The sequence below is a fragment of the Cyprinus carpio genome, chromosome B7 (assembly GCF_018340385.1).
Source record: "Cyprinus carpio isolate SPL01 chromosome B7, ASM1834038v1, whole genome shotgun sequence".
Lineage (NCBI taxonomy): Eukaryota > Metazoa > Chordata > Actinopteri > Cypriniformes > Cyprinidae > Cyprinus > Cyprinus carpio.
Genome location: NC_056603.1, coordinates 8,678,154 through 8,691,323, shown reverse-complemented (window position 1 = coordinate 8,691,323; position 13,170 = coordinate 8,678,154). Strand labels below are relative to the sequence as shown.

The 13,170-nt window shown below is 36.3% G+C and overlaps 1 protein-coding gene across 3 annotated transcripts; it reads right to left on the bottom strand.

Annotated features, from left to right (window-relative positions):
• Nucleotides 1-640: 640 nt before the first annotated feature.
• LOC109073176 (thyroid receptor-interacting protein 6-like) lies at nt 641-9,863 on the bottom strand. Of its 3 annotated transcripts, none has more exons than XM_042727058.1 (11): nt 9,733-9,863; nt 9,230-9,292; nt 7,800-8,013; nt 6,714-6,871; nt 6,218-6,322; nt 4,832-5,395; nt 3,660-3,753; nt 3,390-3,559; nt 3,102-3,280; nt 2,763-2,883; nt 641-1,066 (listed from the first exon to the last, which is right to left on the bottom strand). In XM_042727058.1, exons 3-11 carry the CDS (start codon nt 8,002-8,004, stop codon nt 935-937), a joined length of 1,728 nt encoding a protein of 575 aa, XP_042582992.1. In that variant the 5' UTR covers nt 8,005-8,013; nt 9,230-9,292; nt 9,733-9,863; the 3' UTR covers nt 641-934. The 3 variants fall into 3 exon arrangements, with proteins under 3 accessions (XP_042582992.1, XP_018944890.1, XP_042582993.1); XM_019089345.2 differs by having other exon boundaries at nt 3,660-3,750; nt 9,733-9,862; XM_042727059.1 differs by lacking the exon at nt 9,733-9,863 and adding an exon at nt 9,412-9,696.
• Between the last annotated feature and the right edge of the window lie 3,307 nt (nt 9,864-13,170).

Below are 13,170 nucleotides of genomic sequence, written 5' to 3'. Positions count from 1 at the left end.
GACTCCTTAACTGCTCTCTGTTTCTCTTACTATTCAAACTCCTTGAAAATAATCACCCTGCTGCCAAAACCAAACCGCTGAATGTAGCAAAAAACTGCAGCTACTCCGCTTAAAAATCAAATCAACCACTCTGATCCAACACATACCGGTCAAAAGATTTCCTTCGTTGAAGCGGTCATTAAATAAACTGACCCGTTATTCCTATCTGACAACACTTCTCTTGTAACCGTTTCTGAAATCAGCGTAAACATACAGCTTAGAGAATTCACGGAAAACAGAACAAAACAGCTGCCTGTGTTCAACTTTTTCAACCAGAATTATCATTAGTATCATAATGAATGTAATGATAATAAGTTAATATCAAGTCAGTAAATGAAATACAGTAATAATATCCTTCAACAATCATGATTTCAATTATTAAAATGAGCACTGGAAATCCGCTGACATCAGGTTTTTGTTTTTGAGAGGATGATCTGAATGGGGACAATATGAAGTGACCCCAACTGCCAGCAGAATTGTGGCATTATTTGAGGAAACTGTGACATGTTACTATATTTCCATTAAAGGTTATTATTATAGTGTTGTAAAAGTGACTGCTTCAAGGTAGAAATGCACCCTGTTCAAGAGGCTCACATTTTGCATAAACACACATACGCTGAGGATTATACACAAACACCATCATATTTCATTCACCACCTGTTTTTCTATATTCTTGAGGAAACAGCTTTCCAGTGGAACTACTCTAAGCACAAGAGCTATTTTTTCTCCTCAGCTCTATGCTACCCTGAGAGGGATGTCTTCATATTATTTGTGCGATCGACATGTAAAGTCAAGGAAGGAAGAAATGCCAGGTGGTGGATGTTTAGATAGTGGTACATTCTGAAGAATAGCTATGAAGAAGAGAAGGGACACAGAGTGATGGGATGGGGGGGCATTAGCAGTCAGTGGAGATTTTGGCAGACAGATCTTGGATGCGACGGGCGCTGCAGCTCTTGCAGAGTATGTGTCCGTCCAGGGGATAGCAGCCTCTTCCCTCGCCCTCTGAAGAGAGGAGAAGACCACAATCCTACAACACAAACACGGTTTTCTTTAGCACTCATTTAGACCATTTCACTTATTATCCATTTACCTAATTTCATATTCAAAATTTTATTTTAAATTTTAAAATCTCATTATTATTCAAATGCAACTGCAGCGTAAATGCATTCATGTCACCTCTGAGCTGCATTTAACATTCAAAAAAAACAAAAAAAGAAGCATCTTTTTTGAAAACTCTTTTTATACTCTAAAAAATAAAGCACAACAAAATAAAAAAAACTATTTTTAAATGAAAATACAATGGCAAAAAAAAAAAATTTTTTTTTTAATTATTTTAGCCTATTTTGCTTCCATAACTTGAATTCTTTCAGAATGGTGGAAAGAAAACTTACACTTTATCTATTTGAGTCTGTAGATTTCGATTGCAATACATAACTTTTCTCAGATTAATTTTTTTCTCATGCACTTTTCATTTTTCAGTAGCACTTGTACATGCATCAAATATTCCACCTCTATTCCTATTTATACTCTGAAGGTGTTTGTTCATATATCATCAGCCTCTAACCTCACGCTCATGGACCGCTGGCTGAACGTCTGATGCATACGGCACACAAAAGTGAAAACACTTGCGGAGTTTCAAAGTCGTCATTGGATTGGTTGAATTCTACAGGATTTCCGGGAGACGTGTGTCGCGTTCTTTAATGCTCCGTCTGGAAACAAAGATGCCTCGACGCCAAACCCCCTCACGAAAGAAGAAACCCTATCAGGATCAACTAAACGCTGGATTCTCAAATCATGATAAACAAAAAACTCAATACACAAAAATTTAAAATACATAAAGTTCTCTACACACAATCTTAAAAATACATCCAAGAGTTTTACACTGTTTTACTCTGTCTGATACTCTGGCGACATTTCCACCCCTTGAAATGTGATGCTGAATGAAACAAATTATGATTGGTTGTTTGACATGTCGGTCAAACAGCCTCATGGGCGGGCATAAGCCAATGAAAGCTGCCATGAATTCAGTCTGAAGGTCTGGCAATGCGAGACTAATATATCATTTGCATTCTTGATTTTATGTTTAAAAGCATTGTGAAAATGTATATTTTTCTAGTGGTTGACTGGGTTTTTTTAAACAGATTTGTGGAGTGATAAAATAAGATTCTCCTTCCAAAAAAAAAAATACCCACAAATTTTAACCCTGGTTCTATCCGATGTTCAGATTTCTATTCTGGACATTTATGAAAATTAGTGCATATTTAATAAGAAAGTGTCTCATATTTAAACATTACATTTTTAGAAAACTGGTACAGTAATATTTATCTATAATTACCATATTCACCTGTATTGTTTTTCCTTAATTGATTAACTGTAAGAATTTGACATAAGGGTGAGGCATAGATTTAATAAGTTATTTTATTTTTTATTTACCTAATTATAATAATATCAGTTTTTTTTTCAGCAGTATTGCAGACCCTTAAAGGGTTAGTTCAACCAACAGTGAAAATTAGCCGGAACGCCTTTCGTGTATGACAGATATCGGAAGTGAGAGAAAATTTCATAAAAAATTAAAAATAAAGTGGAAGTCATAATGAAAACGCATGGATTTGCTACAGGAGGCCTTTATTTTACATGCATGTTAAAAAAAAAAACATTCTCAAATATGTGAGATTGCATTTTATAAATGATTAAACATGAAGTGGAAGTCAGAAAATTCTTACCTCACAGACGTAGCAGTTAACATGGAAACTGCGATCCAGTGCAACGATCCTCACCGTCTCTTCCTGCCCAGGCTCTGGCATTATGGCCTTGCCACATACTGAGCAGCGGGGGGCAAACTTCCTGTTTACAGAAGCAGCAAACAAGGTTTTTTTTAATAATAAAATCCATGTAGTAACTGTTTAGACATTTGGTGGAGCTTCATATCCTTTAAAAAAAAAGCTAAGATTTAGTGTGGGGAAAAACAAAAAGCTATTCCATTATCTGCATCTGATTTTTAATCAACAGAAACAGAGACTTCAAACCACACAGAAACAGAAAAAACAGAAGTTGCTGAGTACCTGTGAAAGTCCTCAATACAGTGGATCTGAGATGTGGCGTCCACAGTAAAAGGCACTCCATCCAGGCAACAGCCACAAACCACACAATTGAAACAGCGAGGGTGGTAAGCCTTTCCCATCGCCCTCAGGATCCGGTCTAGGATGGGCTCAGAGCATTTCGAACAGCACTCAAGTGTGCTCTGGGAGCAGAGAGGAAGAACAAACGATAAGAGTCTGAATGTAGAAAAAAGTCAAACAAAATAAGAGGCAGAAACCAAGAGTAGTTGACAGATAAACAGATAATCTCACTATGTAGCAGCTCTCGCAGTAGCTCTTCCTGTCTAGTGCATAGAAGGGCTGGCCTCTCAGGCGCGCATGACAGGTGATACAGGTGAAACACTCCACGTGAAACACCTGCTCCATGGCAATACAGCCACTGCCGTCTCCCAGAACATTATCCCCACAACGAGCACATCGACCTGAGGGAGAAAGGTGGAGAGATAGAAATCCATGACCCTTACTGAAACACATATATGATGTAAAAGTACAACACTGAGGATGTAAAATGTTAGAGCATACCAAAATATTCCTCAGTAGGGGGATGATTCATATCATACACCAACTTCTTGGTGAGCCGATCCAACTCTTCCTCTGGATGTGGTGCTGCCCCCTGCTGGCACAACATGGAAAAACATGCTGGACATATAAAACATTTTTGTTGTTCACTTGTACATATTTTATCTTTTTTACACAGATGTATTCTTTATACAGTCTCATACTTTTTTTTTTAGAGTTAAAACACAAACACCTCTCAGACATGTTCACAACCCTTGTGAAATCAAAGTGCAGTTAATCGTGTTGCATGTACACTTGTAGTGTTCTTCAAATCTGAAAAGTCTATTGTCAAAAAATTGCAGCATGGACAATCGCTTGGCTCCCACACATAACGTACCATATATCTATAATAATGGGAAAACATCGTTTTTATGACAATATGTCGTCACTACAAGAAAAGTTGTTGTTTTAACAAGATAATTATGTCATTTTAATGACATATCTTGTTTTTACCAGAAAATATGTTGTTTTAACGAGAAAAGATGTTGTTAAAAAGACAAAACATCTCATTATTACGAGAAAATATGTCATTTTAATGAGAAAACATCTCGTTACTATGAGAAAATATGTCATTTTAATGAGAAAACATCTCGTTACTATGAGAAAATATGTCGCTTTAATGAGATAATTATGCCGTTTTAATGACATATCTCGTTTTTACCAGAAAAGATGTTGTTTTAACGAGAAAAGATATTGTTAAACCGACATAACATCTCATTATTACCACATAATTGAGTGGAAAAAATAATGTTTGTGGCAGCAATGCGTCACCGTAGTAAATGTTTACTATAATGTAAATGTATACTACAATACATTTTATTTAATTGCACTGAAGCACAATTAAAATTATATATTTCTTAAAATGTATTATTTTGAACTTCCATAATCATCAAGCCACATACATCTAAAATAAACAGCACATTTTCTAGAATCAAAACTAATTTATTTATTTGTTATAATAAAGGACTATTCACCTACAATAAATAAAACCATATAAAGATAAAAACTTTTTTCTCTTTATTGTTTTTTTTTCTTTTTGTAAACAACACTCAACAGAAATTCTGTGTTCATTTCAGTTTCCACCTCTATTACAACATGCCAAACCTGCATCATCCTCACCGAATAAGTTGTCTCACCTTGTTAGATTGATATGCTGACACTTGATCTTGACTCTTCTTCACTGGTTGTCCCTGGCCGGCTCTCCCTCCTGGCATATTACCTGATCCCCCCTTATAAGCAGCAGGATCTCCATGAGGTTCTTGTACAGGAGGAGGTGGCGGTGGGTACCAGCCCTGTCCCTGTGGCTCATAATGTGGTCGTTCTTGCTGAGGGGGGCGAGAGGCATGCTGGCGGGGTGGTGGAGGGGTGTAAGCTTGCTCTGCCAGCCGTCCGCTCTGAGAATAGGTGACGGGCTGAGCTGTTTTCACCTGTACGGAGAAGCGTGGGCCGGTTGGGGTGGAGGCGGTGGTGTAGGAGGCAGGCACTGGTGGGGGGTAAGGTTTGTGGATGGAAGAGGCAGCGGAGGAGTAAACATAGTCTGGCTGAGGTGTAGAGCTGTAAGGTGGGGCGGGGTGGTACTGGTTTTGGAGTGGAGGCTGATACCCCATTGAGGGCCTGCTTGATGGTGGAGCCCCCATCTGGTTGGGAGGGCTATAGTGGTCGATAGGGAGGTGCTTGCTGTAAGGCACATTGTCATACAACTGTTGAAGAAATAAGAAAGATTTTTTTTTGCATACACAAATTTCTTTAAAGATAAAGAAAAAAAATATTTTTAAATGAAAAAAACAACAACAACCAAAAACTGGTTTCTTAAAGGAACTTTTACATGACGATTTGCAATCTGGGGGAGTCGATGCTAGTGATCCAAGATCGTGTAGTGTATGATGGGTAGATTTTCAACCAATATTGTTTTTTTTTTTATGGCCAATGCCAATATCTAATAGGGCAGGGCGACCTTACAAAATATCATGATGATATCATAAAATGATGATATCACAAAAAAACACAAGCTAAACAGTTCTGTATTAGACAGAGACAGTAAACTACTGAAGATGTGCTGCCAAAATAAAAGTCCTGCTTACAACACATCGACTATAGAGAAAACTTAATGTCTTAATGCCGAAAATGAAAAGAAAATGCAAAATATTGGCCGCTATATTAGCTTAGCAATATACTGGTTGACCACTAATGATGGACACAGACTCGTTTTCCCAACACATACTGTTTTCATTTGTCATACGTCTGCAATGAAACTGTGTTTTTTGTGTGTGTGTGTGTGTGTGTGTGTGTGTGTGTTTGGAATGACTTTAAAGTCTGGCAGTGTGTGATTCTCAGTCTTTTAGTCTATTATGCCCAGTTTTTCTGTCTAACTACTTACAAAGTCAGCAAGTGTATAATGTTTGTTCAGATTTTTAAAAGTTGTGCAGTGTATTCTATCCTCATCAAACACATTTACTTATCAAATATACTTGAAAGCATTTATTGTCCTGGCGCTTGTATAAAGCAGTATTGGTGTGTCGTACCTGTGTGCTTGTGCTCTGAGGGTGACTGTCCAGGTCAGCCAGCATGCATGTAAGAGAGTCTATCTCTGCATCAATAGTAGAGATGTGCTTCTCTGATCCCCGACCCTGAGCAAACAACAACCACAAACAAAACTCACATTATAATACATTCATGTATACAGATTTAAAGGAACAGGTCAACCAAAAATGAAAATTCTGTCATTCCAAACTTTTATGCTTCTGAATTCCATTATATGGACAAACAGTATATCAGAAGCCAAAGGGAATTGAATGGTTACCAACATTCTTTAAAATATCTTCTTTTGTGTTCTGCAGAAGAAAGTCAGTCATACAGGTTTGGAAGGACATGAGGGCAAGTAAACGATGACAGACTTTTTTTCCCCTTTTCCTTAGGAACATTTAAGGAATAATTGACTAATTGAATCATCTTTCAATCCAGTTTTGAACAACACATTCCTGCAGAGAAATTATAATTATAAATGTGGATGTCACTGACGTGAAGTTCATGGCTGGCCATGCGGGGGTTCCATGTGTGGTGGTCTTCTTTGGGCCCCTGGCCTGGAGCATAGTATCGGTCTCTTAACTGGGGAGTCAAGTGGTTGTAGGTAGTAGACCCTGAGCAATCATCTTGATGCTGGTGTTGCATGGTTGCACCTGAGCACATAAACATCAGTTCAGGTGACGAAGCACAAACTGTCAAACAATATTCCAGCATTAGATTCTTTAGGATTAAATTCAGATAATCTAACGAGTTTCATATAAAATATTAACTGTGTTTGTGAGGTTGACAATTCTAAATTTTAAACAAGAATCATGTCACATACTGGACCATTTGGGAGAGGCATAATGCATATGTTTGTTTATTTATGCAATGCCAGATTCTACAGTTCAGTTATTTAATTGTAAATTATAAACCAAATACGATATTAATATGATATTTAAAAACACAGCCCTGTCTCTTGAAACAAATTCTGCTGGTTTGTACAGGAGGAGTAATATAGTCCAAAAATATCAATAAAAATGTACCATCACTTACAGTTTTTTCAAAACTGAAAAAGTGAAAAGGCTGCTTTGAATGCCCAAAGCTTCAAAGCAGCTTTTTCAGTTTTGAAAAAAAGAAGTATTCAACATTATTTAAGTATTTAATATTAAACTAACAATCGGAAAAATACATTTAATGTCAAAACCAAATTAAGCTTTTTTTTACCCTCCCACAACATCTGTAATTTTCTATCGCTGTTTGGATGTAATAAAACGTGCACAGAAGTAGCAGAACACATCTGGGTCACGTCTGCACTTTCTTCTGTCACTGGCCATAATTCTAACCTTGAAATCAGGATTAGGCATAAACTAATGTCTTCAGAATCATGATACATGTTAAAAATAAGCTAAGAATTGGATTTCATTCAGCAAATATGATGCAGGCTGGTGTTATATACCTAAGATATTTAATTCTAAACTACTTGGATAAACTTCAACAAAATCCTTTTAGCAGGTATCAACAGAATAAAACAATTTTCTCAGAGAAACAAGCATATACATGCACTGAAAGGTTTAAATTTTACTGTTACAGGGCTCTCACCTGAAGGTCCAGTAGCCATATATCTTATAGGCATACCATTTCCTCCCGTTCCACCATTCTGGTCATACATGTTATATTTGGGCCTCTGGTCGGGCAGACCTTTCTTGGGAGGTCTGTAGAGAGCGGGGCCAGAGTGTGACATTGGTGCTGTGGCTCTATCTGGGCTACCGAGGGTTCTTGGAGGCAGCCAGTTGGCGCCTGACATACCAGGCTTCTACAAGGACAGCACAGAAGAAGTATGATGTGGCTGTTGTGTAACTTTTCTAATTACTAAGCATTTTATTTTACATGTGCATTCTGAACATGTGACCACAAACTTAAGCAGTGCTGTCCAAGCTGGTAAAAATGCACTACGTGTAACTACACAAAACAGGTTGATGTTGGGTTTCCACTGGCCATGCATGGTTTCCACGATAACAATAGGTGCTAAGTTAAAAAGCAGGAAAAGGCAACCATTCTCAGCCGAAAGGGGAATTCCAGGGTTCCTTAGTTGAATTGCATTTCTCTCTCGCACATACATATAATTCCCACAGGTGCACAGCGCTCGCAATGTATTCGCTCCTCTCTTAAGTCTCCCACTGGTACAATAGCCATTGTCCCCAACACTTAATCCACAATCCTTTATCTACAGTCTGTCCATGAAAATAATATAGGAAATGTTGTGTAATGATCGACTTCTCATTTGAGCCATCTGGTGTCCGCTGGACAATGTCCTGTGTATCCGAATGCTGAGGAGTGTTTGTTATTATAAGCTTATGAAAACAAAGCAAATAAACCTCACAACAAAATAAGAGGACAACAAATGCTGTAAACACAACAAGAAAGGATCTACTCTTAAATATTAAAACACGTCCTTTGAAACTGTGCAGTGTAGTTCAGCTTAAGATGGTAGCTGGTTTCTAACTGGTCACTAGACAGCTGATCAGTTTTCCTGCCCCCCAAAAACAGTGTGACCACCTTAAAATAACCAATTAGTTATTGGTTTGTTTGTTGCTGGTCTTGGCTCATGTAATGACTGGCATGTAACAAAACAAATAGCATCTTAAAATAGATTTTTCACCTGTGACTTTTACTCTGATCTCTAATCACTGCACTGAACTACATTCAAACAAATGTGCAAGTTTGCAACCTCAAAGCCTTGCATTGCACTGCAATTAGTGAAAACTCGTACTCAAAGCCGGGGATTGTTAGGCCGATGAATCACCCGTACAAGTTTGCTTTTATCATATAAAACCCATTCATCTGCGACATATAGGATAGTGCTGCTGCAGTAGCCATCGTAACATCGCAAAGTTACATCGACTGACAAAAGCGCGACACTGCCGCGCACGAACGCTCGTGAGAGTTTGCGATAACAACTCATCTATGGTAACTTGTGTCCTGTGTTTATTGGGATATTTAAACAATAGGACATTAACGATTTCCCATACCTCCTGAAAACGCTGCAGACTCCCAGTCTACCGACCATCTGCTTCGCCTCACCTCGTTTTCATCTGCAAAATGAAATCAGCTCATGAAATAAACCGGTGCGCTGTGTCCTTGCTTCTAGATCTATTCACAATGTTTCAATTGTAAAGTTCAGTTAATGCTGTCTCAGACGCACCGTACTTACCACAAAGTGTTATATATTAATGCAACTGTTAAACATTATAAATTAACTCACTAGACATTAAAGAAAACATAAACAAGTCGCCTATATCGTTTACTTTATCGATGAGCAACATAGCATCCAGTTTACATTGTTTATTAGATAATGCGAATACTGCAAGTCGCCTCGGCTGAATTAACCGAGATTTTTTCTTCTAAACGGAACACTCTCACACGCTTTAAGTAACCACTACCAGCAAGCTCTGTTAGCTTTAGGTTTGTGGCTAACCTATTACACTTGTGAAGTACTTTTTAATGCTCTGTCGGTTTCATTTTAGTAACCTACTTTTCCTGGAGGATCCAGCAGCGGCTGACAGAGGCCTGTGTGGAGCAATCCAAACGCATGACGTCACATGGCAAGCTGATTTAACATTTATCCTTTACACTTACTACGATATATGTTTACGTTACAGTACAGTATTTTTAAACTGCTTTAAAAAAAAAAATTAATTGCGCATATAATGTATTTTCATTTAACTGTTTATTTTTCTGTAGTTACTTGAATTTAACTATTCATAAAGTTAAATTCAGGGCTTTCGCCAGTGGGGTTAAAGCTGGTGACAGCTGCCCGAGACCAGCATGAAATATGATCAGCACAGTTTGATGGGCCACTGTTGCAGTTTGTCACGAAAACTTATCATTTAAGCATTGACAATTAAAACATTCAAGATGTTTTAAAGCATTGAAACACATGTAGATGCGAAAGAACTCAACTAAGTATCGGATGTGTTTTGTATCATTTTGAATGTATTGTCTCTTAAAATGTGACCGTGTCTAATTTACTAGCTGCTGTCGGTGTCCATAATGTTAATCAATCACTCACTGCTTTTGACTGAATTACGCTGTAGTTTTAACAAGAATTAATCTATCTTTAATTTATACAGTGTGAACTATGCAATGATATTTTACATTTGATTATTCTGTTTCTGTACTTTAACAACCTTGAAAAAACAAAACATGGTTTAATTTGTTCTAATCTTTGTAATCTTTGTTCTATTTATTTATTTGTGCTACACAATTTCAAACAGGGCCCATGGGTACAACCTGCACCGGGGCCCTGCAAACCCCATCTACGGCCTGATTACATATTTCTAGTACAAGTTAAATATGCGCCTATTTAATAAATGCTGTGTATTCAAATTGCTACTAGTAAAATTTTAATCATAGGCTACTTGTAAGATTTTTAATTCAACTTTAAAATGGCTATTTAAAATTAGTAAATTATTTAAATAGATATGTATTATATTTGCTGCCATTGTGACTGGTCATTAAATATTACATCTGAAAGTAGTTTTTTTTTTTTTTTAAATCACCTATGGGAAAGATACCCATAAGTTTTAATACCTACTAAAATGTAAAACTGAAATAGTTACCAGTAAGAACGGTAATATAGGCCTAATAGTTGGAAGTGAATAATTGACATCTGAATGACTTTTTGACAAATATTTGCAATATTATTTGAACAGTTATTTGTCACTATTGGAATGGAGACTTATAGCAAATGATTAAATACTAGTAAGTAATGAATAAATACTTGTGAATAATTTGATAGATTAAATAGAATTTTTAAAATTCAAATTTTGATAATTTGACAGTCACATTTGGTAAACTATAATATCTATTTTTAATAGTACTAGTAAAACTGAAAAGACCACTATGGAATTACTTATTAATAATTTAGAGATAAATGGTAGTTTAAAGGAATACATGTTAAATGGGCTTGCCATAGATGTCAGTGTGTTGTGGAGCATATTTCGGGATACCCTGCAGTGTGTGTCCCATATTGGAATGACATATGGTGACAGTCTTAGTAAAGGGAGAGAGAAAGAGGGATTTATTTATTGCCTAGGGCAACCTAATCCTGGGCATATCACTTGTTCTCAAAATGAAACGAAATGTTGAGCTGTCTTCAGTTGAACTTTGATAGATGAATCTATTATTTAACCCCTGCAGTTGATTAAATCAGCCAATGCTAAAGCAACTGATTAATAACCAAAACTGTAATCTGTATGAATAACAGCATGCATATCTATTATTTAATTCTCCCAGTTCTAATGCTACTTGTGTTTGGATATATGGAAAATGTAGTTGGTCTCTAGTGGTTTTTCAATGCCACCGAAAAGACCAAAAAAAATTTTTTTTTTACACATAACCCATTTATTGCTCACAAAACACTTTTAAATCACCTAATAGTAAATGTACTGTATATACATTTTTATTTAATTTTTTAACAGATTTTGATACAACAATGTAGAAATGTAACTAAATGAAATTATAAATATTATGTCATATAAAATAGAAATTATAACACAATAATTATAAATAAACAAATGTATAGAAATGTTACAATTTAATTTTTGGATTCAGTTTTAATCAATTAGGTTAACAGAACCAACCTCTTGTGTGAGACTTTGAGATTTACTTTAATTTAATTTATTAATTGTTATTTAATCTATTATTACAACTTGATTTTTAATGATACTTACACTCTGTGCTCCACTTTAACATCCTGCCTAGATCATATCTGCCCTCTCACCTCCAGGCCAGCACATGAAACACTCTCCAGCATCTGGTGCTCTGAAACTGTACGTGACCATCAGACTAAGCTCAAGGGCTCTTGAAGGGAAATGGCTGACCTGAACCAGTATCAGTCTCTCTTCTCCTTTTTTTCTTTCAGGTTTTCTGTTGCCAAGGTTACTTACTACCAAGAAAAGATCAGGATCAGACACCCACAGACAGTTCTTAACACTCACCTCCTCCACCACAGAGAGGTAGGCTGCAAAGTTGCTTTCTAGAAAATGCACACTCTAACAATATGCTGACCATTAAATTCTGACCATACGTTCAAGGTATTTCACATAGGTGTTGATCAGGTTGGTCAGGCTGCTCTTCATAAAGAGATGTCTGGTATTCATAGAAGAGGTGTGAATGAATGGTCTTCACGTGAGCAGACTAAAAGAATACTGATTATTTTAACTCTGGGTATGATCAGTGTACTTCCTACAATGAAATGGGTTTTGACATTCCCATTAGAAATAAACTATTTGAGGAAAGTTGATTAGGCATTTTAATATAATTCTTTTTGGCAATGTATACTTCTGTATCACATTATTAACTCATTTCTGTGTACTTTTTATAGGAACAAAAAACTGTGATGGCTTCTTCATGTAACACATTCTATTTCTTTTTAATTTTAGTAAAATTCTCTAAAGACGTAATACTACAAAAGTTTGCTCTTGGCATAGTTTTCTTCAAAAATACTTGCTGACAGCGATATGAATAGGGTATTGTTGATTGTGGGAAATTTTCTTAGATGTTCTGCTGATAATTGTTAATGTTGCATTAAGTTCTATGAATAGCCTTGTGGTGGTTATGAAAGAGGTAACTCATGACCTGAAATATCTTACACATTTTTAGCTGCAGACAATTCGGCAAAACATCTTGATTACTTGGCTGCTCATCTAATGATCCTGGCACAGCATTTTGAGAGAAACATTGTTCTTTATACAGGGAGGACCTACGTCAAGATTTCTGGGGTTTGGAATGTCAATCATTTCTGGCTCATATATGGTTTATTTATTACATATATTATTTTTTATGAAGAAATGAATAATTTTTAATAAGAAATTAAGACATTAAAGTAGAATACATTTCATCATGTTTCATGTTTTCTACAAAAATATTAAGAAGCACAACTGTTTCCAACATTGATAATAAAAATAAA

Bases quoted from the DNA above. Each gene is read 5' to 3' on its own strand.
- LOC109073176 (XM_042727058.1), bottom strand. From the start codon at position 8,004: ATGTCAGGCGCCAACTGGCTGCCTCCAAGAACCCTCGGTAGCCCAGAT. The intron at 5,396-6,217 runs GTACGACACACC...TTTCTTCAACAG, and splicing joins CTCAGAGCACAAGCACACAG to TTGTATGACAATGTGCCTTA. The intron at 1,067-2,762 runs GTAAGAATTTTC...TTTGTGTTGTAG, and splicing joins TTAACTGCTACGTCTGTGAG to GATTGTGGTCTTCTCCTCTC.